Raw genomic sequence first — 27,805 nt, 5'->3', positions numbered from 1 at the left:
CCTGTCGCAAAAATACAAAACTGCAGGTAGCACGTCCTTGTGGACGAAACGGTAAAGCCATTTAACGTACTCCATGCAGCTAGTTAGTCCAGACATTTTTCGATCTGACGAGATGCCGTGGTTATATTATCGTTACCTATATCGCACATTGCTGTGTACGATGCTCTGAACGAGACGATAGAAATGGTCGTCACTTCATCCTGGCTACCCACATCCTCTTGCAGTTTACAGCGTGTGCTGGTCGGCTTCGGACACGGCCCGACAACCTATAAGAACGTTGAGCCCGCTGGGCCCGTTCGCTGTCTACGGTTCTTCGCGCAGACGGTGAAGGAAACTATGCGACCTCCCCTCCGTAACATAATAAACTGATCCAAAGCTGTAGGTGTGAGTATGATTTTTCGTTGAGAAACACAATTTTTGCATAATTTAGACGCAGTTATCATCACATTATTGTAAGCATTTTCTGAAATATTACTTTTCTGAAAAGATTTGATGCATTTGTTACCTAATTATCCCAACTAGTGTTGCGCTTGGGCGTCAAATATGAAAAATCCCACAGCTCTAACAGGCAAAATCGAGCTCCTAGCGGAGGAAAACAATCCACGTGCCCGGGCCACACAGCTGAGCTGGGGGGTTTGGGGTGGTGGTGCGCGCGCTGCATGCAGTCGTTCAGTGCCAGCCTGGTCGCGTTCGGTTGTGGGTGCCGAAGACCAGCTGCTGGCAGGTGCATTGTGTGGTCGGCGTCGTGTATGCCCTACCATGAGCGCTTCCGCTAAAACTGTGCGCATAACGGCGTCCTATTTTCCGCGCGAATCATATCCTGTTACTTCCGTGGTAAGCAAGACAGAGGCAATGGTGAAGAATAACTCATTAGACTCTGGTGTCGATGGACTTCGTGACTCTCCCAATTCAGGGCTAAGGGATTCTCCGAACTATATTCATGATTCGCAAAACCAAAACTACCTGCGCGAGCGCGAGCAAGTCAACCTGCAGCACGCGCCTTTGAAGTCAGCAACGAACGGCATGGTGAGGCTGCATCATATGCGAAGTGATTCCATCCATACTGAAAACATCGAGCTGCCTGAGTATATCGTCGACCCACAAACTCGCACCACCTATCTGAAGGGGAAGTTCCTGGGAAAGGTGAGTGCTGATGCTTCGGCTTCGTCCATTTCCTTCTAGCACCATGTTTGATACTGGTTACGATCCGGGTGGCCTCGCAATTTGAAAATAATAGCCTGTGGTGTGTGAATCTGAATGTGGTTTTCCCCAATCCGTTCCGAACGCCGATTTTTTTGTGCTTTCTCGGGTCTAGAATAAAATTTGAAGTTCTGGGATTGGGAGCCGGCGCGCGCCACAATTTCTGGCAGATTGCCATCATGGCCTTACGGAGGACATGCGTTACGAAAGTAATGGGATTGTCGTCGTGGAGGCTGGATCGATGTAAGCCTAGCGCATTCTACTGCAAGCCATATCTAACTAACCCAATGCATTGTCAAAAGGACAATTGTAGTTGAGTGGTTGTTGCTGCTTGAAATGGTGAGCTTGCATAATATGGATTGACAAAAATAGCATTAAGGTTTCTTTTTGGTTCAGAAAGCCACAGATGACCCGAAAGGCCACAGATGGCTTAATGTCGATCCTCGGTATTGCCAGGAATCTGCTGGGCGTTAACAACCCCGCATAAAAGTCAGGAAGGGCAAGAACATTCTGAAAAAGGACTAGCAAAAGAGTGACAAGGGTGTTAGAGGTAGCAGGAAAGTTTGGAATGCACGCAAGTTTGATTCTTGTTGTTACCAAGACTGAGTGGCAGAGATGCTGTAGCTGCTTCGTGCTCGCCCGCGGTTTTTGCTTGCATCACATTTTTGTGTAGAAGAAATAGCTGGTAATAGGTGCCGTGCTACTGCCGGGCCGCCTCAATTCTTTCTCGGAATCGGATTTTATGCAATCATGGCTGCGCATTCAAACTGCACATTGACATGACTGAGAAAACCTGGTATCAGAACGAACTGGATGCCCACTCGCCATTCCTTACTACCCCTCTGCGACGCTAATCGGTAGATCACGGGCACCGAGTCCGGCTTGCTGTACAGTTTCTGTGACCCTTGCGCCAGATTCACTCATTTTCCTCTAATGCTAACGGTTCATGCCGTGAACTACGCCGTGGTAAGGTAAATCTGCTCATACGATCATTATAGATGGACAATTATGGATCAAATTATCCGGGGAGGCGTAGTCCCAACGTGCCACGGGCGCGGAACGGGGAGTTGTGCCATGACCCCCAGTTTTTGAAAATTGTGAAAATTTGTCCTATGCGAATGCGCAGAAAAACTGGCTACAGAATTAGCATGGCCCTCAGCGTTCTGAGAACTTCAACGTTCACGTGAACCGAAGCAATTTAGTTGGATAAGCTGTGAAGTGTCAAGTCCTCTTCTTTAGAGGACCCCTTCGATCCCCTGGGCACTCTAGTTGATATCAACCGTCGTGCTCGCGCTTCCCTGACATGTCGTTGCAGTGGCTTCAGACCTCCACTTCCACTGCTAAGCGCTCGTACTTGGCTGAAAGTGAGGTACCCGTCCCCACTGACACCCGTCGCACTTGGCTCTTCTTCCAAAGGCACGCCACGACGCAGCCACGCTCTGAGCAGAGGACGCAGGGCAGTTTGAGTACCCCTGTACCAGCGACCGTATCTGAAAGGTCAATCGCATAGGAGAGTCAGAGGCACCACTACACGAATCTGGAAGGGGACCGGCCACACGCAGCACTGAGCTGCTCTGAGCAGGACGCACAATTGTGAACGGTGCTTCGTAGTGTGTGGGTCTAAATATAAGTGGATGAGAAAAGCTGCAAAATAGTGGAAGGAAAGGGAGGCTCACTGGAAATGGCTCGGCGGGGAAACAAGTAATACATGGCCCGCGCCGTTAGTTGGTCATTATTTGGACAGCCTTCCTGCTTAAGCGGTACTGCAAGTCATCGATGGAACCTTTTTCGGGGCCACGCTGGTGCTGACGCAGAATTCGCGCCGCCAAGTAAAGGATGACAGAACAACATCCATCCCGCATGGCATTGGTTGAGCAATGCACGTTGACCAGTGCACGCTGGCAAGGATTTGACTAGCTCAAGGCAGGTTCTCATAATTTGGAATTCCTGTGTGAATCACGCATGTTCAGCTCATCCCGATGGATCGAAATTCGTTTCTGGTTTACTATGACTGCGGAACGGAGATGCCGAACGTCCTTGAATTCGTTGGGGGAAGCGGGACGGTACGAGAAACTGATGGTCCCCTTACTTCGCTAGTTGTTCAGGACGAGAGCTAGATAAAGAGATCTATAAATTCCCTGTCCACTTCCAACGTTGTGGTCAGACGCGGCCACTTAGTTCGGTGCGATGTTTTCGTAACTGCAGCTCACTTGCGCCTTCACCACTGCCCGCAGGGTACACCTCAGCTGATTTAACAAACTATAACCGATGAAAACTGGCCGTAGCGTTCTTTCTCGGTGGTTTCTCACGGTCTTCTAGCGTCAGCTGACTGGTGTGTTCCGGCCAGGCCACGCGTGGTGATGTCACGACTCAGCGGGGACCCTTTGTTGCCCTTTGTCGACCCTTCGAGTTGGTGATGCAGTATTTCGCTGAACGGCTATATCGGGGGAGCGAGGAAGAAGGCTCGACTCAGGTTATGATAATGCCAGTTTGTTATCTGATTATGAACTCACGTCAACTGAAGGTTTTGAAAATTTGTAGCTCTTCTCGTCTGCCCTCATTTCTCACCGCATGCTGCAAGTTTGCAAGGGTGTGGAATCCCTGCGAGTCTGCAAGGGGCCCACTATTCAGTGGGGCCGACGCTGAGTTCAAGACCCACAGAGCGCAGGCCCACAGGCTTGGTCGCCGCTTAAGTTGCCCACCGAGGCCCCATCCGTGTGAGACCGCTTGGTCACGTGACCCGTCCCATGGTACTCAAACCAGTCCAGCACGGGGCTGTTTCCATCTGGTTAACTTGCGCGGTCGCTGTGAGACAGTAATGCAATAAGGCGAAGCGTGGCTCGGGCGATAGCACTTTGTAAGCATGGAACACTACTGACTCGGTCAAAAATTTTACAGTGGAGCATAGGAAGGGTTGATGCGCTTGCTTAACCCTTTATGCTGGCATCTCACAGCAGTTTAACGCATTGAAGCTTCAGCTTCCTTCAGACGCCGTGCAGTTCATTTCAGAGATATTCCCACCGGACAGCACTGATCCGCTGGAACTATTCCCAATGTCGCAACCACGCATCATCCTGATAAGTGACCGCCACGCGTGCGGCTACCCGTGATCGGTCGACAACGGCCGCACGCAAGAACAGCGCTAAAACCTGAACGGGCCCGTCGCCGGCTTCCACACCTCGGGCCGGCCGTGGTGCGCGGCGCCGCCGCGCGGCCGGCGGCCCTGTGCCGTGCGCTGCAGCCCCCAGCGGGCCAGAACCGGCTCCGCCCACGGCCAGGCCGCGGCGAACGGCAGCGGGCGCCGCTCGCCGGCTGACCTGGCGTCTGCGGGCTCCGGGCGGACCAGCAGATGCGCTTCTGACGCCCGCGGGTCTGCCGGCGCCGGGGCGCTGTGCGGCCGCTGTCGGCGCCGGGCCGGATCTCTCCGCCAGCAGATGCCGAGCAGTCCGCGGTCAGATCTTATTTGGTTTTGATGGCTCGTTTTCAATATGTCTTGGTTGTGAGGGCGCAGATAATGGCGGCGAGAGTCAAGTGCAGATGAGAGGGCATCATTAGCGGGTTGCGCGAGCCAGAACTTGTTTGAAGTGCCCGGGCTTTGTGCTGCCCCACACGGACTTCTGCGTAGTGCCAGAGGCTGCAGTCCGTCGCTCATTTACGCTCCCGCCTGGGCCGCGCACATCTTCAGAACATGTGTGAGCCGGCCCCTGATGCGAGCCCCAGGGTTGGTGGTGCCACCATGAGCACCTCGGCGCAGAATAATCCGTCCGTCCGTGGCCGACCGCCGCCGGCGCTCCGCATTGGCAGCCGTCCTCCCTTTGTGCCGGCCGGCCGATCGCCTGTTTGGACACGATCGGACCGGCGCTGGGTGAGTGCCCAGCGGAATGGATTTATCCGTGCACTTAGTGGCAGTGGTCGGCTATTTGGCCAGTTCTTGCCCGGGCAGATTACTTGGCCCCCGCGCACAAAAATACTAAAAAGTTGCACTTAAGTGAAAAAAGAACGAAAATTATAGCCGTACCAGGTACGGCTATTATCAAATTACAGGCGCCTGAGGTGGTGTGCGGAGTACGCCCAAGTTCCAAGTGACGGGGGTGTTATCCTGGAGGCCGTGATCTCGCCCGGTAAAAACTCGCATGCGGTCATGAGACGAGGTCACTGGCCGCGGTCCTTACCCGCTGACTCATTATGCGCGTTAAATCGCAGTTTGCGTCGTCATACGCGTAAATTACGCTGTCTGACGAACTGAAACAGGGCAGACAACCTTACGGCCATCTCCCACGCGCCGTAGATTTCAGCCTGCTGCGCCGGTGCCTGTTACGATCGCTGCTGACCGGCCTGCTAACGGTGTCCAACAATGGATTCCAGCGTGATAGCCTTTTCCAGCCCGAAAATTACGAGCGCCAGCCAGGGCCCGTATAGTGCCGCACTGATGACCTATCGCCACTCTTGCCCCGCGAGCCGGCATCGATCCGCGCCCATCCGCTCGTGAGAAGCCCATTCGACCAATGGCTGCGACGCTGCTGATAACAGCCGGGCTTGCCTCGGTAGAGCCACGGCAACATGCGAACTCTGATTTCTGCATGCTCACAGCTAGCCTCAGCGGTCTAGGATGATGCGGTCAGCACAGACCACGGAGGCGAGCGTCGATCACCGCTGATTGCCGCCAGTCGGCCGGGCGCATGACGTGAGGCGTAGGAGCGCCGAGCGCCGTTACGGACCGCCGTTAAGAGGGCGGCCAGCTCCAGATATGCGCCGCGTCCTGTCAGCTGCCATCAGTGCACGGCGCCGCCAGTCGTGCACGGGGGGCGTGCACTGATCCGGGCGGGCTTTTTGTACGAGAACGGGTTCTGCTCTGGGCGGACGCCGGCCGGCAGAACGACCGACAAATACGGAGCTCTACTGTCTCACTTTTGGCGGCCGTCGGTCGGCGCTGTCCCTGCGTGAGTCAGGGGCAAGCAACGTCGCTTTGCGCGCCGGTTCGCGGAAAGGCAACCGAACGGGGTCAGAAGCGCCGCCAGCCGCTGACGTCAGGAGAATCCGGCCGGGCGTGGCTGCTGACCTCGGGACGGTCGGTGACGTCATCGGGTCAGCGGCGCCCGCCGACGGACGACGCGCGCGGCCCCGGGAGAGGTGTCTCCGCACAGTCCCTGCCTGACATCCACCGGTCGGTAGTGGTACTGGCCATTTTGTCATCACTTTTGTGGACGTTCCTACATTCAGGGAGATATTACAGACCCGTGAACACGCTTATAGTCGCATGGATTCGCCCAGATGGGTGCACCGCTCCTCCATACCTCACCGATTATATCAGAAAAACCCAGGACTAACTGTATCGCAGATGTTCCAGCTCACCATTGGACCTGTCTCGATCGGCTTGCTGGACGAGGCGCCCCGGCGTTGGCCCTCTGTGCGGCGCCTCGTGCGGTCGGCCTCCAGCCGGTGACGTGCCGACCGTGGCACGGGCTCAGGGGCGGCGGGCGGAGAGAGGCCCGCTTCCGTCCTGTCGGGGCGGCCGCGTGCCGTCACGGCCCCGGCCGAACCTAACGGGTCGACGGGCGGCATCCGCCGGCGCCCGGCGTACGGCAGGACATGCCGAGGACACGCCGGCAGGCAGGCTCGGCGCCACAGCCTGCGAATCCGTCGCGAAGAGCCGGGTGAGAGGGCGGGAGGGCGGCTCCCTCTGGAGTTTGCGAGTCCATTGAAGAGGCTTGGGTGCAGTGCATCGGAAAGGTTTAGATTCGCGGAGAGGCAGAGGGGAAATAGTCCACCAGGGAGCGTCGCAATCACTGAAAAAACGCCGATCCTCCATATAGCAATATTGGAGTGCTCAGACGTGCCCAGCATGTCTGTCGCATTCTCCGTGTCTTTCGGCTGCCGATGTCCGGTCTGGTCGAAGGTCACGGTTCCGGTCAACTCGGCTGGCCCTCCGCGGAATGGTGACAAGCGGCATGCGGTCCCGGGCACAGGCGCCCTCGCAGGCCGCCGCGGCGAGCGGGCGCCGACCGCAGCGAGCGCCGGTGTCGCGCGGCTGACTGCCGGCCGTCCGCAGCGAGCAGGCTGACGTGACCGTCCGCTGCGGTGTGCCTGCCGGCCGTGGCTCGGGCCGGCTATCGGGCCGCTGACCGGCGCCGGTGCGTCAGCAGGCTCGCTCAGGCGCCTCAGCACCTGGCTGGCTGGCGGCCGGGATCGCTGCGTCGCCTCGATCGAGTCGCCGGCGACGGCGCTGTCGGTGATGGATGGGCCGTGCGCCAGCTGAGCCGCCGGCCAGCCGGCCTAGGCTTATTTGAATAATCTGACAGTAAGACAGGCCGCGGGCGACTTAGATACGCCTGTTGGAACGCATGTCAGCTCTGGCATCATAAGACGGCGCAGTCCGAACTCTCGCATTGCGGAATCCTGCAGAACAGCTGAAGTGTCAGCCGCAAGTTTTGAAAGTGGCACTCAGCGTCATCCGATCCATCTGGCCGGCCGGACGCCGGTGGACCGCAGCTCTGCGTCCGGCTTGTGCGCGCCTCGCAGTCGCCGCCAGCCGGAAGACGCACTCTGGCGCGGCGGCCGCGGCTCGGCTGGGGCGGGCCGCCGCCGAGTCGGCCGAGCCACGCCAGTCGGACTCATTCGGACCAGTCGACCCCGCCGACCGCCCTTCGGCCCCAGACGCTCTCAGCGCGCGGGCCGCGGAGGGCGAGCACTGGGCTCAGCGGGGCTCAGCGGGGCAGACGGCCGCGGCGAGCCGCCCGCGCCACGGCTCTGGCCGCGCCGGCGCAGTCTCACGCTATCGTCGCATCGGTCCGCCGCTGAGACCACTTTTTGCCGAGGCGCACTGTTCGCCCCCGCGCGTCGGCGCGCCGCTGTCGCTGTGCGAGGCACGGCCGCCGCGGTGGCATGCGCGCGCGCGAGCAGCACTGTAAATTCCCGCCAAATCGCGACTGTCCGTCCGCTGATTTATAGCCGTGTTTACTGTCGTCGGCGGTCGAGTTTCGCGGGGAAATCGAATCAGACGGGCTCAGCGCTCAGCCACACCTGACCTGGTGAGGTGAGGCGGCGGCGGCACCTGAAACCAGCTGCAACTCGGGCCCAGTGACGTCACAAACGGCGGCGGCGTGTGGGCGCCGCGCGGCCCCGGCGCGTGCTTCCCTGAACGGAAGCGGCGGCGGTCTGCGGCCGGCTGCGAGATGGGGCCTGCTCCTCTGTGTGGGCCGATCCAGGGCGACCGCCGCCGGCGGTGGACGACGGTCTCCGGTGGCGCCTGGCCGACCCAGCCAGCGCTTCTCATGGTCGACCCGCACCGCTCTACCACCCCTCCCATTACCCAAGTATGCGGCCGGGCGGCGGGCGGCGCCCGTGGGCGGGCGCCGCTCTGTGCCGCGCCGCTTCGGCTGTCCGCGCCCCCCTCCCCCCCCCCCCCCCCGTCTGCCTCAGGCGGCCGGGTGCTCTGTGGGCGCGCCGGTTGAAGGTAGTGGCGAATTCCGCTGGTTTGGCTGATTGGTTAGCGACCGGCAACGGCTGGGGTGGGAACCCCGCCCCGTCCGTCGTGCTCTCTGTCTGAGCAACAGCCGGCCGGTCTGGGAGGACGAACCAGACACGCCTGTCCCAGTGAAGGTGTAGGAGCCTGCTGAGCTCAGCGGTGCTGACGTGCCGCTGGCAAGTGCCTCGCCAGGGCCGGTGGCCGGCCGGCCCCGGCCGGTTAGGCGGCCGTCATTATTCGTCCGGTCGCCTGCCGACTTTTTAGCCCGGTCCCAAACGAGCGTGGCGGCGACGCCGGGTTGCGACCTGCGCAGGTCAAAAGCGGGCGTGCGGCCGCGCCGGCCCGGACGGCCGTCAGCCGGCGGTGTCCGCCATCTGCTGTCGCGCTCCCGGGTACTGCCGACCGCCGAGCCGCCACCCACAAACGCGACCGCGCGACTCACGCTCCCCTCCGAGATCTCTCCCCGCCCCCGCTGTTGCCGCCGACCTGCTGGCAGCGGCGGCGGCCTGTGTCTGCCCAGGCCGGAGGTGTGAGCCGGTCGGCCCAGTGCTGGTCAAACACCTGGGCCGGCGGCCGCGGCGACCCGGCGTCAGCTGGCGGTGATTAACGACGGCGCCGCGGCGCGCTCGGCCCTGTCCATTATGCCGGCCGGGCGGGCGGGCGGGCGCGCGACTGACCGGCCGGCCTGCCCGGCCCGGTCTGTTTTTGCCGGAATGTGTTTTGGACGACGGCGGCGCGGCGCCCAGCTGAGCAGGCCGCGGCGCTGGCCACCGATAGGTCTCGATAGGCCGCCGACATTCACCTGGCGCGGCCGCCGGCCCGGCTCACGTGTGGCCCGGCAGGGGGAGGGCCGACACACACACCTGCTGGCCGGTGCCGGCTCTATGAGCGCGGCTGAGACGTCCCTGCCCCCCCCCCCCTTCCCCTAACCGGCCAGACGGAGGTCTGGGGTGACCGGTGTCGATGACGGCCGTCCCATCCCCACCGGCTCGCTGGCGGTGGCGTGGCTCGCGCGGTGCCGCAGTGGCGGATCAGTAGGCAGGCCGCCAGCGCCGGCGCGGCGCGGCGCGGCGCGGTGGCAGCTTGTGCGGCCGAGCTTTGGTGATAATGAACCGGCTCCAGTGGAGCTCCAGTGGAGCGTTGGGTATCGGCCATCGGGATCCACGAATGTGCTAAAGCGCGCAGCGCGGACGCCGTAGCAACTGGCCGCAGCAACATCGCCCTGTTTCAACGGTTGATGCGGCGCAGGCCAAACACGCAGACGTGCGAGTTCTGATCCGCGGCGGCGCGCTTGTCGCTATCTCAGAAGTCTGGCAGGCACACTGGCCGGCGCCGCCACCTGTCGCCGGGCTGTAAGGGGGGCCGCCGGAGGAGGGAGAGGAGGAGGGGCCGTCTGCCGGCGGCGCGAGCGCTGCGGGAGGCCGGGCGTGCGGCGGGCGCGGCGGGCGCCGATTGTCGAACAGCGCCGCGGCCGACCGCCGGCCCTGAATGGTCCCCTATTTACCCGTCCTTTATGGCGGCACCGGGCACCGGGCGACGCGTTTATGGAGACGGGCCGGCCGCGGAACGGGTGCTCTCCCGCGCGACCTCACAGCCGCCGTCAGCGCGGCGGAAATGCCTTCGGACACTGGCGGCGGCCGGTCGTGCGGCGTGTCGGCGCGGCACCGGTTCATCCCGCCGCCCCGAGGTCGGTCTGAAGGGGCGCGGGGGCGACTTCGTTCGGTCGGGACGCCGGCTTTGTCGGCCGGCTCGTCTGGAGCCCGGCGCCGGCGGCCGACGGCCGTGAGACGGCGTCGGCTGCCGGAGTGACGGCTCCGTTTCCGAGGCTGCAGGCGGCGTCCGACGCCGCTCGGCTGCTCATCGACCAAGCGTTCCCAAACGTCACGCGGGCTTGTGGTACAAACAACGCACCGAATAATGCAGAATAACGCCACTCGTGTCCGTTACACCGCGTGCCGGAAGTTGGCAATTATCTCATCGCGGCGTAAAAGTAGATTTATGGGGCTGCTGACGGGACGTTGTCGGAATGAAAGCGCAAAGGGCATGGTGTCCATTCTCGTCCTGCAGTGCATTCGTCAATGGTTTCTGCAAAACGGTGGTGCACTTCGCAGTAGGAGTTATCTTGATTCGACGTCGTTGCTCTTTTACGTGCTCTTAGATGCGCTCATTTTTTAACACAACGCTTATCTAAGTTCTCATCCTACAGTGCGGCCGTTATCGCAGCTTTTCGCGGTGGTTGTAGGAAAATTGCTGGTTCCGTTTCTGTGCACCCATATCCCTGCCACGAAGTAACTGATATCCGAGGAATATGCCCTAATTGATCTCGTTTTCCTGATTTCGGGTGAGTTTGCGTGCCCGGACATCCCCAGCGCCCCGTACCAGCGGCGGACGAGAGCATGCTCTTGGCTCCACACGGCTGTCGCGCCGTGCGTGCGCCCAGATCAGGGCGGTCCGCCCTATGCACGTTCAGGTCAGGTCGACCCGCCCCTGTGTTCGGCCAGGTCAGAACGGCCCGCCCTACGTCCGCTTGGGTCAGGTCTGTCCGCCCTCGCCGCCAGGGTCTCGTCGACACTGCCGCCCTCGAGTAATCCAGCCGCACTGTCCGCCTCCGCTGAGCCAGGACCGTCCTTCCCCTCCCCCTCCCCGCTCCTCACGGCCGTAAAGCACGAGGCCGTGTCGGGAGGTCAGCCGCTATCGGGCCACATCGCTACCGATGCCGCGTCCCGGCCCGCTCCGCTCCTACCGTGCCCGGACCGCGGCCGCGGCCGCTGAGTTACGGCCGGACAGGCGCCGCCGCTCGGCCGCCGCTAACGAATTGCCGTGCGATGATTTGCGAGGCCCGCTGTGCGTGCGGGCCCCGCAAATCGCCGCCCGTCGCTCGCGCCGCCGGTCGCCCGCGCCGTGCCGCCCGGACTCGGGGTGGCCCGGGCGGCCGCTGCCCGGGCCGCCGCCGCAGGGCGACCGACGCCTGGGACCGCCGCGCCGGGGTGACGGTACGCGACGGAGCGACGCCTGGGACCGCCTCGGCAGGGCGACGGTACGCGACGGAGCGACGCTTGGGACCGCCGCGCCGGGGCGGCGGCCCCTCTGACCGGCGGGCGCCGGTCCGGTGGCATCTGCACGGCGCCGCAGCGGAGAGGGGCGGCGTGCGTGTCAGCCGCAGCCTGAGAGGGGCGGCGCCGGGCGGTCCGAGATCGAAAGCAAGGACCTTGGGCGCTGCTGGCCGTCTTTGTAATGACGCGGGCGCGCGGAAAAACACCGCCTGCAATCGCCGGATTGTTTGTTGGTGGCGGCTGTCGGCGGCGCGCTCCGCCCGCCCGGCTGGCACGCAATCAGTCTCATGCCCGGCGCCATGACTAATTAGATAGGCAGGGGCTTGACGGGCCCAAATTCAACGCAAACACGGTCTGATTGCCGGACGGAGAGCGCGGCGTCGGTGATGTGGAGCGTCTGCCCTGTGCGGTCAGGACCGATCGGCCTGCCGTCGGGAGTCACTGGCCACCGCTGCAGGTGGCGGCGGCGTGCCAGCCGCCAACCAGCGCCAGCGCCAGCGCCGGCGCCCGGGCCCGGACCCGGGCCCGGTCCCGGCCGATTAGCCGCCCTAGGAACCGTCGTAAACCCAGTATTTTTGCGGCATTTCTAAACACAATAAAATAATCGTTCCGGGTGCCGGTATCAGTCGTACTTGTCTAGAAGGAAAGTGTATTCGTTTTATGGAGGTCCGTGTTTGTTTTTGCACTTCTTTGCTGTGCTGTTTCTGTGGATATGAGTGTCATATGCATGTGGGTCTGCATTGCTGGAAGAGTTTGGGCGTTTTTCCCAACATGATAACAAGATTAAAGGTAAACACTTCTAACTGTAGCCAAATCAGCGACGCGAGTTTATATCTTATCACACCAAAAACCAGGAAAGGATAAGATAGGAGTTACGGGAAATGGCACCAGCAGCCAGAGCGTGATAAGGTCAGCTGGTACAGCTTTCCCCTCCCCCTCTCGAGCACGACCCTTAAGACGGCTAACCGCCGTCTGTTTTGTCATGTAAAGCGTCTAGATTGGCGCCATTGTGGGGCCGGACGGCGCTGACTGGGCTGGTGGCCGGCTGAGCGATCTGTTTTGTGGCGCGCCCGACCCTGACGGCCGTGCGCTGGACCGCTCCGCGCCCCGGCCGGCGGCGGCTGTGTGGCCTCAGCCGACGGGCCCGATCCGGCCTTTGGCACGGGCTGACCCCTGTTCAGACTCGGCCGCTCCGCGCACCACACGGCGGCGGCTATGTGGCCTCAGCCGACGGGCCCGATCCGGCCTTTGCCACGGGCTGACCCCTGTTCAGACTCGGCCGCTCCGCGCACCACGCGGCGTAAATTTCTGTCGCTTGCCAGCTCCCGAAGTGAGCAAAGCTAGAGCACGTGATCGTTTCCCAAGGACCCACGTGTCCACCCTTTGTGCGTCGGACGGCGGCGGCTGGCTCAGAGCGCATGCTGGACTCGTCCCGTGACGCGGTGGAGGTTGTTCAGGGGCTGCTGGCCCGCGGCGGTAGAGCTGGCTGGGTGCCTTCCTGGTCGGCGGCGGCTGTCTGTCAGTTTTTACGCCGCCGCCGACCTTGCGTCGCGTAAAGATCAGTCCAATTTGTGCCAAACGCCGTGTTTTTCGCGACGCCGAGCGTGCGCGGCGCGCGTTTGAGAAAAAGCTTGGTCGCTTCGCGCCGCTGACTCGTGACGGGCCGCTGGCACCACCTCCGCCGGGGCCTGCGCTCCCTCCGCCTGCGTCCCGCTCGGCCGCGGGGCGCCGCGTCCCGTCGGCCCCTCTCGCTGCCCTGTCGCCGCCGCGCCGGGCCCAGCCGGGCCGGTCATCAGCGCCGACCATCAGGTGCTCCGGGCCGCCGTCGCGGGTCAGCCGCGAGTTTTTTGTCGGCGCGTTTTTGCCGGTGGCGGCTTATCGCGTTGTTGCGCCTGGTTCGGCACCTCGCCTGGTGCATGCCCGGCGCAGCGCGGTGCGGTGTTGTGTGGTGCCTCTCGTGAGTCCTGTTTGTGTCATCGGACCCCTGGATGCCGGGCGTCGCTGCGCTCTCACGTGCCGTCTTTTTGTGCAACGCTCCCCACCCGCCTGCTGCTGCCCTACTTCAGAGCGTTAGGGAGCATGAGCTCCGCTGTCCTGCAGCCCGAGGCTCCTGCGATTCATGTGTTACATACGTGGAGTCGGCGTTGCCTTTGAATCTGGTTCCTCCAACCTCGTATTGACGGCCCATCTCCAAATCGCCTGGTCTCTCCATCTCGTCGTGCCTGGGCTGCTCCGGCCGGGGCCGATCACACGCCGGCCGGGGGCTGCGTCCTGCCAGCCTGCGTCCGCCGAGTACCGCCGGCCGTTGGTCGGACGTGCCGGCGGGTGCCGACCAGTGCTGGCCCGCTGTCGCTGGGCGCTGCAGCCGGACGCCGGCGCTGCCGGCGCTGCCGGCGCTGCACGCGGCCACAGCTGGGCTGCACGCCGCTCATGGACGCCGCCGGCCGCTGCGGCCCACACGGGCCGTCTGACGTCAGGCCCAGGTGGCCCCCCCCCCCCCCTCTACAATCACTTGCCTCACGCGCCGGGCACGCGGCGCCATGCAGCCTGGCTGTGACGTCACCAGCTTGGCTTTGTGTTAGTCTCTCTTCCCAACTCTTTGTAAACAATTCCCATGTTGCGCTGTCCGTATTACTCGCCCGTTTTTGCACTCATCCACTCGCTAAGTCCATCTCCCTTCGTCTTCTCATTTCACCTACTGTCAAGGTGGCTCGTTCCGGCTGGCTCGTTCCTCGACCTGAGCGCTGTTTTTATGCGACTCGTCGACCTTTCTCGGCCCCGCGCAGTGCGTTGCACTGTATCGTCCGCTGTCCGCTCGGCACTGTTATCCCGTGCTGTCCGCTCTGCGCTCTGCGCCGCGTGCTATCCCGTGCCGCGCGTTCCCCGCCCCGAGCCGCGCTCTCTGCCGTGCCGCCTCTCGCCGGCCGCTGCCGGTGACGTCAGGGCAGAGTCGGGATAGGCCCGGCCGTCGGCAGCCCGACCCGCGGCCGGCCGACCGCCCGCTCGCTCGGTCGGTCATCGGAGGTGGCTGTGCCGGACCGCGGCCGGCGCGGATCTGTCGCACCGTGACTGTTCGGATGCGACGCAGCGACGCGGGCTTTTTAAGGCGGGCGCGCCGCACCGAGCCGGCTCCCGCCGCGGGGTCAGCTGGCCCTGCTGCGTGCACCGAGCGGCTGACTGGAGCTGCGGCGCCGGCAGGAGGCCGTGGGAGTGCTGGCGACTGAGTGGGAGTCAGGCGCTGTGCAGGCCTGTGGCGGCCCGCTGGCTGGCCTTCGGCTCGTCTCGACTCGGCAAAACTCCTCAACTGGAACCCTTTGTCGACCCGACTTCGCAAGCACGAAACTAGCCTGGCTACTCAGCCGCGCTGGGACGTCTCGGGAATCGGAAGTTACGCCGGCGATCCAGATCGCCTTTGTTTCCGGACCGCTTTGTCAAGTCTCCGCAAGTTAAGACACCGCGCGTATCAGGGCATTCGCAGAACATTTCAGCAATTGAGTCAGCGTTATCACCGTGTGATCCATTTGCGCCCGTGCCTTTTCGAGTGTGTGCGTCGACGTTGGGCACTGCTGGCGCCGTCACGGTCTTGTTTACCTCGCCGAGCCTCATAATGTATGTATGAGATGGCGCTGATAGCGGCGTGCGCTCCTTTTCGCACCGCTGGCGGCTCCGATGGCCGATAGGGTCGGGTGTGCTCTTCCATTCTGCTCTTCTTGTGGCCTCCACACACTCACCCTCTGACCTGCTCTCTTTTTCCGCGCTTATTTCCTGAAGTAGCCTTGTCCGCCGTCTCAATTCTTTCTCGTCCCATCACGTCTTCCATGTGAGTCCTCCAGACTCCCTGATCTTCGCTCGCTCTGCCACCTTTCATCCCATCGGACTAGATCCTTTCGTTTCAACTCCTCACATCCCCGCCCGACTTCCTCCAAGCCGTCACTCCGAGGGCCTGGCCATTTTCATCCTTTCAGAAGAAGCCCTCCTTTGACTGGTGTGGCGAGCCGCCTGCGCTTGTGCTGGACGCGCGGCGGGCGCGAGCGGCGCGGCGCCGGTGGGAGCGCCGCTGGGCCGACCACCTCGGCGGCGTCACACGCGGCGGCCGGCGCGCCGCTGGCAGAGAGCGATGGACGCCATAAACCTATGCACGGCGGTGCCTGGACGGACCGGGACCCCCCCCCCCCCCCCCCTCCCCGCCGCTGCCGCCGCCTCCACCGTCGTCGGTCGATGGCGCTGAGCGCTCCGATCAAGCGGTCCGGTGTGGAGCAGCGGGGCGACAGCCGGCGCACCGGGACGTGTCGTGGGTAAGGGCCTGACCGGGCCGGCGTGCTCAGCCGGCCGGCGCCGGCTCAGTGGGGCGTCGGCGGATCATGTGTCGCCCGTCTTCGGCCGTCGCCAGCCGAGCCGGCGAAATACGAGCGAGCTGCGCTGGGCTGAACTCTCCGTCCACCGGCTTCCGTGTCCCTCAGCCTCCGCTGCGCTGCGGCCCGGCTGCAGGGCCGTCGCGTTTAGAGCCAGCATTGCATCACATTGCGGTTTCTGCCCGGCACGGCTCTGCGGCTTCGTAGCGAGGTGCGCATCACCGCGCGCGCCGGTCGCTGGCCGGCGCGACGCGGCCCACATTGCGACGGAGGCGGCCGGGCTGGGCCTGCGGCCCGCGCGCTGTCGCGGGTCAGGCCTGGGGCGCGGGACCACTCCGCCCGGCCAGGCGCCGTCTGACGTGCGCGGTTTAGCTGACACGTCCACTGCCCTGTCACACGGCGGTGGCATAAGCGGCGCAGCGGCCGCGAACGTACTGACGCCGCGCGCGGCACCGAGCCTCGGCTCGGCGCACGGCTGACGTGAACGCGGCCGCGGCCGGCCCGCCCCGGGGTGCGGCGCCGGGTCACGCGTCGGTCGGCCACGTGCCCAGCCCGCCTGTCACGCCTCACGCCTGTCCTGCAGTCCAACAGAGCCTCAAAGCGGGCTGGTCGCGGCGGCAGCGGCGCCTGTGCGCGCGCAACGCATAGCGCGCCGGTCGGCGGTCGGCCGGCGCTGGCCTGCGAGTCACGGCCGATTATCCATCAGCTGTTTGGGCGCCCGGCGCGCTCGCTCGCCGCCTTTGTCCGCGCGCGCTCTGCTCTCCCGCCGAGAGAGCCGGGCGGTGGCGCCGCTGCCGTCCCCGACAGACGCCCGGCCGTGTGTCTTCCGCGCCGGCGGCCGCGCGCCGCTCCTGACACCCGCCGGCCGATGCGTCTTGTGCTCGGCGGAGCGCGTGCGCGCTGCGGCGTGCCCGGCCCGCCGGCCCGCCGGCTGCGGCGGTGCCGTGCGTCTCCGGTGTTTGACAGCGCCGCCAGGCCGAGCACCGCAGCAATGTGGCTCGAGTGCAGTGTACACGGCCGGCGGTTCATTGGCCCGATAGGTGGTGAGCCCGCCCTCCTCGTACTGCACGTCCGTTCCTGGCTGGGAGCTGCAGCTTAGGCTGGGCAGCGGCGGGATCGAGGAGCGCGTGCTCCCCCACATTCCAGTCCACACTCTCTCTCTCTCTCTCTCTCTCTCTCTCTCTCTCTCTCTCTCTCTCTCTCTCTCTCTCCTCTCTCTCTCTCTCTCTCTCTCTCTCTCTCTCTCTCTCTCTCTCTCTCTCTCTCTCTCATCTCTCTCTCTCTCTCTCTCTCTCTCTCTCTCTCTCTCTCTCCTCTTCTCTCGCTCTCTCTCTCTCTCTCTATCTCTCTGCTCTCTCTCTCTCCTCTCTCTCCTTATCTCTCTCTCCTCTATCTACTCTCTCTCTCTCTCTTCCTCTCTTCTCTCTCTCTCTCTCCTCTCCTCTCTCTTCTCTCTCTCCTCTCTCCTCTCTCTCTCTCTCTCGCTCTCTCGCTCTCTCGCTCTCTCGCTCTCTCGCTCTCTCTCCTCCCTTCCCTGCTCTGCCACTCGTCGCCAGTCTGCCTGCCCCTACCCAGGCCGCTGCGCCGCCGGCCGCGCTCGCGGATGCCACGCCGGAGGCCGCGCTGATGCCAGCCGGCCGCTGATTAATGCGTTTACCGCGAGGATTCCTGGCGACCCGTCTTCAACGGGTGATACGATCTCTTGAGCTGATAATATCGCCCGCTCCACTGCTTCATGGTAATGCGCGCCGCGGACTGCTTTTGGCGCCCTGAAAGTTTACTGGGGCGTATTTATCGATGATGTGTTTGCTGGTGGTAGCAGTTTTTGCGGCGGCATGGAGACACGTGCGGTTCTCATTGTGCGTGTGTGCAGCTCACGTCGATTGTGGTTTTATCTGGACTGTTATGGCGCATTTCGAAGGCAAGCGTACGCAGTGCATGGCGACCGTGCACGAGACCACTGATGCTTGACTGAGTGGGACTTCCAAACGATGGACGGGCTGTGGCAGAGTGTGTGGACTGGGTCAGAGTACGGTTGACTCCGCTCGTCGCGGGCGCGGCTGCCAGCCGGCCGCGTGCTGTTTTGCGCTGTTTTGTGCGGTGCTCACGCTAGCGCTGACGCATTGGACTTGATCGTGACTGGATCGGACCAGCGGCTCGTTATCGTTCAACGACGACGGGCTGTATGCTGTGCGCTGAGCGCGGGGTCATGAATGGCTGTGCGTGCAGCCGGATGTGACCTGCGGCCCGTGGGCTGCGGCGGGCTGTATGCTGTGCGCTGAGCGCGGTGTCATAACTGGCTATGCGTGCAGCCGGATGTGACCTGCGGCCCGTGGGCTGCGGCGCTCAAACAGTAAGCTGCCGGCGCCGAGCCTGGATGAGCGTGAGCCGAGCCTGGATGAGCGAGTGAGCTGCCGGCGCCGAACCTGGATGGGCGTGAGCCGAGCCTGGATGGGCGCGAGCCGAGCCTGGATGGGCGTGAGCCGGGCCTGGATGGGCGCGAGCCGAGCCTGGATGACCGCGCCGTCATGCAGCTTTCGCTCGGCCGGCGCGGCCCTCGTGGCCCGCGCCGCGCACCAGCGTCTGGCCGTTGTTGGCTGCTGGAGCCGGAGCACTAGGCGATAATACCTGGCGATCGCGAGTGGAATCGGTTGGGCCGAGTCCGTTTGGTCGTGGTGGCCGAGTGCCAGCTGAAGCCTGGCTCACCGCGGGAGAGTGTCGTCCAGCTCGCTGACCGATCGGCGCGGGCCGCTGAACGCCGTCGCCGCCGCGGCCGTCTCCCGGTAGTCCGCGGCAGTAAAGCCGTCCGGGCGGCGCCGGTGACGCAGCGGCCAGCCGGCCGCGGCGCGGCGGGACAGCCGCCGTCTACCAGGGCTGGCTCGGGACCGGGACCGGACCGGGCGCCGTGTGACGCCGCCGTGGGAGCTGCCCAGCCCGGCCCGGCCTGAGCCGTACTGCCAGCAGCGCCGTCCGACCCAGGGCTGGAGTCCGGCCGGCCCGGCCTGAGCCGCACTGGCAGTAGCGCCGTCCGACCCAGGGCTGGAGTCCGGCCGGCCCGCCGGCGGGCTGCACGGCGCCGTTTTCATCACAAAGGAAGAAGCTGCTCGTTGCACTTATGGTTGGGAGGATGGCGGGCCTTCTGGACGACCGTGGCGGTACCAGATGTCTCAGCACGTCCATCTGGCCCCTCTCAAGGTTCCGCATTGTTGGATTACGGCTACCGGCGCTGGTACTCAATGCGATGAGCTGTTCTTGCGAAAGTGGTTTGTCAGACGTGTTTTTATGCACGTCTGCACGAAGCAACACAATGCTAACGTTCGCAAGGACACGGTACAACACGAAGCCTCCGCCCACTAGCATGACGCAGCTAACATGTGGCCTGCAAACGAGCAAACTCCGCGATAGACCGTCTGTAGAAAACGCGCATGTGGAAGTGTGAATTTCGCACCGTATGACTGTCAGTTGTCACTTAACACCCCTGAATCTGCAGACCGGAACGTGTGGCCCAACGGTCAAAAAGAGCTTTCGGTACCGGCGGAAAAGCTGGATTTTTGCGGCTGGTTAAGCCGCAGGGCCTGCTGCTGAGGTGGCCGGTCCCACTGGCGTGTGTCCTGTCCTGTCCTGTGCTGCCCTGTTCTGGCGGCTGATGACCAACTGGATGACGATTGACTGGGTGGGTACGGAGCAAGATGACCCCCACAACGTCTGGCCGATGATCCCTCTGGTCACGAGTTGGCTGGGGGGGGGGGGGGGGGGGTCAGAGCAGACGGAATCCGCCCGTACAGTGGATGTTTGGTGACCGTCTCATGGCTGCACCCTGCGGCGAGACATCAGCCGGCGGCGTGTCCCCGTGTCCCGCGGCGGCGGCTCCACCCAGCCACTCTGTCCGTCGGTGGCGCTCCTTCTGCCGGCACCCCGGCTGATGATGGCCCCGCCGCTGACAAGGGCCGCTAATTAAACCCTTCCGAGCGGGCTCGAGAGCTGCAGGCTGGCGTGGCGTGGCGTGGTGAGGGGCCGGGCCGGGTCGGGTCGGGCCGGGTCGGGCAGATCGTCTGATCATGGCTCGGGACTAGCTTATCGTCGACCAGGGATGGACTGATCACGGACGGGGCTGATCGCGGACCAGGAACGGGGCTAATGTCTAAACGCGGATCATGAACAGGACTAATGGCTGTTCACAGAGCAGGGACGAAGACTACACAGGGACCGGCAAACGGAGGATGACTGGAAAACAGGCTGCATCACCCTGGCGTGGTACTCATATCCGAGGTGGTTTACCCAGCCATCCGGGGTGAGCGCCATGTCGTCGGGCCGACCAGGCCACGGGGCGTGGCCGTCGGAGGGCTCGGACCGGCACTGTCGCCCCCCAGCTGCCCGGGTTACTGGCCCGGCCGCTCGCCGCGTCTGAGGGCGGCTTCAGGGCGCCGGGGGCGCCGTCCGGGCGGACCCCGGACGGCGCCTTGTGTCCGCCCGCCTCCACCTGTCTGCCGGCCGCTGCCGGGGCCTCACCCGCGGGATCAGCTCCAGGAGGCCAACGGCGCAGCGGAGCCGCCGGCCGGGAGAATCAGCTGGTCCCAGTGACAGGAGAGCTGGACACCGGTGGAGGCTCCGGTCGGCTCCAGGCTTGGGAGCAGGGAGGACTGACCGGCGCGCTCGAACGTGCTCGGGGGAAAACCGCCAATGTAAGCGGCACATTGAATCGTGCGGATGCCTGATGGGAATTTAATTGGACCGGGGCCGCTCGCGGGGAAATTGGACTCGTTTACGAACGGTATCGGGTGTCATTACGTCGGAGCGTTCGCGGTGCGGGCGGCCGGGCCGCAGTCGGCGGCCGGGCGCTGCACACCGCTGCAAACAGCGCCTGCCGGGACAGGTCGGCCGACGACCGGGGCCAGCGCCGGCGGCTCGCGCACACCTGTGGGCGGCTGGCGGGGTCGGCGGCCTCCACCCCCGGCTCCGCGTACAGGCTGGACGCGCCCGGGACTGACGGGCCCGGCGCCGGCTGTCGACGGCCGGGGCCGGCGGCACGTGCTGTCGGCGCCGGCGCCGGCCGTCTGTCCGCCGGCCCGGCCGCCGGGGCTGTCCGCGCGGCTGTCCGCCTGTCCGTCCGGCCGCCGAGGCTGTCCGCCTGTCCGTCCGGCCGCCGGGGCTGTCCGCGGGGCTGTCCGCTTATCCGTCCGGCCGCCGGGGCTGTCCGCAGCTGTCCGCCTGTCCGTCCGGGCGTATGCTGAGGCTGCCGGCCGCGGTGCCGCTCGTCCGCGGAATGACTGCAAGCGGCAGGTAATTGACGCCGGCCCGGTTGGTGAATGACCCTGGTTCGGTCCGGGTTCTGAGACGCGGTCCTGCTGCTCCTGCTGCTCCTGCTGCTCCTGCATTGACAGCAGTGCTGCACTGCGGGGACGGGGCCAGCCCCCCAATTAAACACTATCTGCTGTTGAGTTGAGTTGATTCGCTCGGCAATCACAGTCAGCACGCAAGCCCCCGATTCTTGGCATTAGGCGTAGTTTCATATGGGGCATGCTTCAGTTGATGGGGTGAGAGAGCCTCTCAAAACGTCAGCATTATTGACGAAGTCGTCCCACATGACCCTTAAGTTGTTGCACTGCCGTGATATGAGAGAGACTCAGGGCGTGAGACTGGTTACGCCCTATCAGTTTTTTTAATGGTCTCACACGGTGGTATCAGGTTACCGTTCTCTGTCCAACATGGGTCCAGCAATGCCCTCGGCCATCACACCAAGTGTTTTATCAGCGGATGGGTTCATAGGGGATACCCTTTTAACATTTCGTTTACTTATGACCTTGTTAGCAGGGAAATTTATGAACGGCCCAACGGGTAATCTGGAGCGAAGGAATTTCGGACGGGTGAATCTGAAAATTATGTGTCGGTGCCCCCCGCGCGGCCGGGCCGGTCGGGTGGTGCACCCGAAATTAAGCAATAATCCCCGCGCGACGCCCGCGGCGGACCCTCTTATGTAAATGCGCGTTGGTGCCGTGTTTTTACGGCGCCGGCCGCGGACAAAGGCGGGTCGCTCTCACGGCGCGCCGCCGGACGCAGGGTCAGCGGTAAGCCATCCGACACCCACCGCCCGCTCTCCGGCACCCGGAAGCGACGCGCAAAAAGTGCCGCAATCGGAGCGGTGCGCCGAAATCGCCACCGGCGCGGAAACGCCGCTGACGGCTGCTTGCAGGACAGACCGCGCGATCGCCGGCCGCTCGCGGCGGCCGGCGGGTGCGGCCGACAGGCGGCGCCACTGTCGCCCCGGCCCGACCGCCGCTCAGCCCGAAGAGCCGGTCCTGGCGTGTTTTGGGGTGCTGCGGCGGTGGCGTTCGGCGACGGCGTCCGGTGTGCGGTTCCCAGGGTGCTGAACGTGCCCGTGAGAGGCCGACCGGACCGGGCCGGTCCGGTCCAGTCTGGTGCTGGGCTGGGTGCTGGGACGGCTGATCTGGTCCGCTGGCCCGACGCCATCGCACCACATCTGTCCATTGCCCTCTGAGGAAAGCCTGTTGCTACATGGATGCTCCTTATCTTCTGCTGGATCTATGTGATACATTGATCATGCGTGCAGCCGACGACATTTTTATCACATCCTTACTCAGCATGGCCCAACCGGAGAGGGCCTGGCGACACGACGTTGGAATATCATTCGGTTTGATCCGGCAGTGAGCAGCCCACCTCCAGCGGGCTGCAGCAGTTTGGGTCGACTGCGGTGGAGCAGCGGGCTGTAGCGGTTTGGGTCGGCTACTGTGGAGCAGCGGGCTAGGCTGCAGCACGGGGTTCGCCTCCAGCGGCTGCAGCGGCCGAGGTCCGGCTGCCGTGAGGCATCTCTCCGAGGCCGGTCGCAGTGCTCCGGCGCGCCTCGGTGACCGCGCGGCGCGGGCGGCTAATGACGCGGTACGCCGCGGCGCGTCGTCACGGCCGGTCACGGCGGCGCGCCGTCTGCTGGCGCAGCCGTGGGACCGGCGCCGGCCGACACGGCTGATCGGCCCGATCAGGCCAGTATCCGGCCATGGGGCTCCGCACGCTGGCCTGCAGGGCGGATTGTAGGTCCGAGTTGGCCTCCTGGTCCGGACGTGAGTCGTCCTCCTGGTCCGGACGCGAGTCCCTCCTGGTCCGGACGTAAGTCCCCTCCTGGTCCGGACGTAAGTCGGCCTTCTGGTCCGGACGTGAGTCCCCTCCTGGTCAGGACGTGAGACGGTCTCCTGGTCTGTGCTCTAATGGGTGTTGTGTTACACTGTGTCAGTTGTCAGCTGCAGGATACGGATCTGAGGCGCTGGGCCGGACTGATCTCTGATGTCATCGCTCGGGCCACACCTCAAGCGCCGTCTTGGATTGGACAGTCATCAGAACGTGGCGGCGAGCTTGTGGTGGCTGCTATTCCCATGTGGGGATTTACTGATAGTCTCTGCGCTGACGGGCTCTAGTCTGATCACTGGATCGCATCTTGTGCGGTAGGCCGCCCCCGTGTCGGTCCTTCGCTCCAGCTTCCTGTCCCAGGCTGTCGCTGACCGTGCCGCCATTCGAAAGAACGCTCGGTAATCGCATTGCTGATCACCGCTGACATCGGCATCAGCCATCGTTAGCCGGTATTGGGCCGCACCGCGCCGTCGGCTTCGGCGGCCGGTCCGTGACGACGCTCGGACCGGCTGTAATCCGGCCGTCACGGCCGCCGTCGGCCCGGGCCGCCCGGGTGTCTGCAGGCCCCGCGTGACTGCGGACCGAGCGCCGGTCGGCGGTGTGAGGCCTCGCCCCGCCCCGCCGCCGATCCTGGCTGACTCGGGGCCGCCCGGGTGTCTGCAGGCTCCGCGTGACTGCGGACCGAGCGCCGGCCGGCGGTGTGAGGCCTCGCCCCTCTCCGCCGCCGATCCTAGCTGACTCCGCGCCGCCCGTGTGTCTGCACGCCCCGCGTGACTGCGGACCGAGCGCCGGCCGGCGGTGTGAGGCCTCGCCCCGCTCCGCCGCTGATCCCGGTTGACCCCGCGCCGGGCAGGCCGGCCCCGCTCGTGACGGCCTACGAGGGCCGCTCGATGGCCGGGCCGCGCCACACCCCGCGGACACGCGCCGGATGAGAAAGGGGAGGGACGGGCGAACTGACCGCTGACCGGACCTACGGCCAGGGTCGCGACGCCAGTCGACCGAACGCGCGGCCTTGTCACCCGCGCGGAATGCTCTGAGGAGCTTCCACTGCCTAGTTCCATCGCCTCTTCGCACTAGTCATTCACTTCAGGGTCCAAATTTCAAATCAAATTGCCTGTTTGAGACCTGGACGTTTTTACGGTACGGTTTAAAACGAGTGTGAGCTGTGATTTAGCGTGGTGAAACTCGGCGGCGACCGTGTTATCAGCGGGGCGCTGCCGGTGATGAAGCTCGGTCAGCCTGCCTGCGCTCGGTGCGAACGGTCTCTGACACGGCTGAACAAGGGGCGATGGATTGGACGAAAGTCGGCGCGCAGTGGGCCACCGGCACCTATTAGCGCCATTCCGAGCTCGGCCGCCCCGCCCCGCGCCGCTCTGCGCCAGCCTGGCAGCGACCGAGCGCTTCGGCGGCCGGGCGGCCAGCGCAGGCCAATCGGCGGCTTTCATCGGCCGAACGCATCGGCCGCTGGAAAGCGGAGACAAGGCCGGAGATGTGACGTCCGCTTTCCAGGCGCCGGCCGTGTCGGCAGCTGGCGACAGGCCTCTGGCGCTCCGACGGCCACTCCGGCGTCGTCGCAGGGCGCCAGGACGCCGGGCCGTCGGCGCTGTCGGAGGCGCCGGCGAGAACGGCCGCGACCGGTGACAACGGCCCGTTCCGAAAGTGATAAGAAGCCGAACGCCCGTGGCTCTGCGCGGATTTACATCCGACCGGTTCGGCGACGCTCATCGCGCATGAATATTCATTTTCGATCGGTTAAGAATGCGTTATTAGGCGGCCGCGGACTGGTTCGGGACACACACCGGGCGTGTTTGTGCGGTTCGTGAAGCCCCGGAATGGGGCTCGCGCGGTGCGCGTGTCGGCACGCCGGACAGGACCGGCAGAGGCTGGGACAGAACCGGCAGAGGGTGGGACGGGTTCGGCAGAGGGTTAACAGAACCGACGAAGGGTGGGACAGGACCGGCAGAGGGTGGGACAAGATCGGCAGAGAATGGGATGGGACCGGTAGAAGGTGAAACCGAACCGGTAGAGGGTGGGACGGGACCGGCAGGGGGTGGGACAGGACCGACAGAGGGTGCAACGGGGCCGGCAGAGGGTGGGACGGGACTGGTAGAGGGTGGGACGGAACTGGCAGAGGGTGGGACGGAACTGGCAGAGGGTGGGACGGGACCGGCAGAAGGTGGGACGGAACTGGCAGAGGATGGGACGGAGCTGGCAGAGGGCGAGATGGGACCGGCAGAGTGCGGGACGGGACCGGCAGAGGGTAGGACGGGACTGACAGAGGGTGGGACGGAACTGGCAGAGGATGGGACGGAGCTGGCAGAGGGCGAGATGGGACCGGCAGAGTGCGGGACGGGACCGGCAGAGGGTGGGACGGGACTGGCAGGGGGTGGGACGGGACCGGCTCAGGGTGGGACGGGACCGGCAGAGGGTGGGACGGGAGTGGAAGAGGGTGGGACGGAACTGGCAGAGGATGGGACGGAGCTGGCAGAGGGCGAAATGGGACCGGCAGAGTGCGGGACGGGACCGGCAGAGGGTGGGACGGGACTGGCAGAGGGTGGGACGGGACCGGCTCAGGGTGGGACGGGACCGGCAGAGGGTGGGACGGGACTGGCAGAGGGTGGGACGGGACCGGCAGAGGGCGGGACGGGACCGGCATTGGGCGGGACGGGACCGGCAGAGGGTGGGACGGGACCGGCAGAGGGTGGGACGGGACTGGCGAGGTTATGGAGCGACTCAGAATGAACTTTCAGCCGGATGTGCTTTGCAACACACTGTCTGTTGGACGGATGTCGCTGGTTGTTTGCTGAGAGTGGACATCACCGAGGCGGCGGCTATTTGTGGGTCACCATACACGACCCAGAAGACGAGGCACGCAAAACGACCGTCTGCAGTCTATTATAGGAAATGTATCGCTGACTGGATGGTGTGTTGCCGCTTGGGATGATGGATGCCCGCTGTTAAAAACAGGCTGCAGCTACTCGAGTTTCACCAGAGCCCGCGGAGCCGGCGTGAGGGATGACGACGTTAATGACCCGCCCTGTTCCGTGGACCGTAAAACAGCCAAATCACACGGCGCCGGGCCAGCTTCGAAGAACTGGTGGTGCGGGTCCACACAGGCGCCGCGGGCCGCAGTGCACGGGGTGAAGACCTCACCACCTGGCGGCGGACGGCTGGCGGGCGAAGGTGGGAGACCCTGAGTGGCTGCCGAGCGGGCGCCAGCAATCGCCGTGCTCTCGCGAGGCGCAGGCGCCACCTGCCGGCGACAATTATCGCCAGACAATGGGGCTGGGCGGCAGGTGAATGGGAATGTGCTCGGCCGCCGGTGCGCAGGTGTCGCTGCAGAACGTAAGCTGGTCGGTCCCGTTTGCGTGGAGCGGGGCGGCACATGCAAACTGGGCTATCCAAACAGACCCTTTCAGAGAGGCTGTGCGCAGCTGTCTGGCGCCTGGTGTGCGAGCCAAAGTTGACCAATAAACACGGGCTGGCGGCGCCGGCAACCGACAGAGATGCGCACTTCCACCGGCGTCGGCAGCGGCGGTCAGCGCTGTAACAGATTCCGGTGCTCGTCTGCCCCATTTGGCAACGAGCTGGGATCGGACGGGTGATGATTGGACGGGACTTGGTGGCGGCGGGCTGCCGGGCGCGCCGCTCCTGCCGGCGGCGCCGCTCGGCGACCGTCACGCCATACGCCACGGTACGCCGCCGCCCGGCCAGCGAACGGTCTCCGGCGCCGCTGCCGCCGCATCTGTCGGTCGCCGCCACCGTCGGCCCGTTTTGGGCAGCGATGGAGCGGAGCGGCGCCGCTGACTCCGTGAGGGGAGGAGGCGGGGTGTGCACGGTGGCCCGCCCGCCGCGGAGGCGTGGGAGCGCGGTCGCTGCCAGTCGCTGCGCGCCGTTTTTGCCGCAGTCCGGCCGCGCCGCCAGCCCGTGAGTGACACTACCGGCGCTACGCGGCGTCGTGCGGCGCGCGCGCGCCGGGGTGCGGGCCGGCCTTGAGGCGGCCGGCATGTCCGGCCTCGCGGCCGCTTACCCGTTCCCGAGCGCCCGCCGCCCAATTCAATTTGGCCGATGGCCGACCGGACGCCTCGTGTGAAGCGCCGCCGACCCGGGCGGCGAGGTCAGATGTGTGACGGCGATAAGCGGCCAAGAACACAGCCGCGCGCTGTCTGCCGTCGCTCGCGGGAGTCTCTCGCTGTTTGCCCCATCTAATGTGTTTTCTCTGTGTTGTTTCAGGGCGGCTTCGCGCGGGTCCATGAGCTCACTGATCTCACCAACAACAAGGTCTACGCTGGCAAAATCATCCCCAAGAGCCGGATCACAAAGCCGCACAACAAAGAGAAGGTAAGTGGCTATGATGGGCGTCGGTCGCAGGCGCCGGGGGCGGCTCTGCGGCTCCGCGGCGCGCCATGGTTGGTCGGCCGCTGGCCCAGGCGGACATTCCGGCGGGCCTTTTTACGGCGCGAGCGAGCGTGCCGGCCGCCCGCGCCAGACGCACCTGCGCCACGCAGCGCGGGAGGCGCCAACGGCGTGGCGTAGGGCCCACGCCGCCGCCGTGCGCGCGCCCGGAATTTGCGTCAGCTGGGCGTGTTCGTCACGTG

The 27,805-nt window shown here is 64.5% G+C and overlaps 1 protein-coding gene across 1 annotated transcript in view; it reads left to right on the top strand.

The window, feature by feature from the left end:
- Positions 1-633: 633 nt before the first annotated feature.
- LOC119091546 (serine/threonine-protein kinase PLK1) overlaps positions 634-27,805 on the top strand; it is a 58,384-nt gene continuing 31,212 nt past the window's right edge. Inside the window, exons 1-2 of the mRNA XM_037214356.1 lie at positions 634-1,143; positions 27,441-27,548. Of these exons, the coding sequence (XP_037070251.1) occupies positions 760-1,143; positions 27,441-27,548 (492 nt within the window). The 5' untranslated portion in view covers positions 634-759. The remainder of the gene's footprint in view (positions 1,144-27,440; positions 27,549-27,805) is intronic.

The sequence above is a fragment of the Pollicipes pollicipes genome, unplaced genomic scaffold, assembly GCF_011947565.3.
Source record: "Pollicipes pollicipes isolate AB1234 unplaced genomic scaffold, Ppol_2.1 Scaffold_3447;HRSCAF=4054_pilon_pilon_pilon, whole genome shotgun sequence".
Taxonomy (NCBI): Eukaryota; Metazoa; Arthropoda; class Thecostraca; order Pollicipedomorpha; family Pollicipedidae; genus Pollicipes; species Pollicipes pollicipes.
Note: the sequence above shows the minus strand (reverse complement) of the source record. Positions and strands in the feature narration are given on the sequence as shown.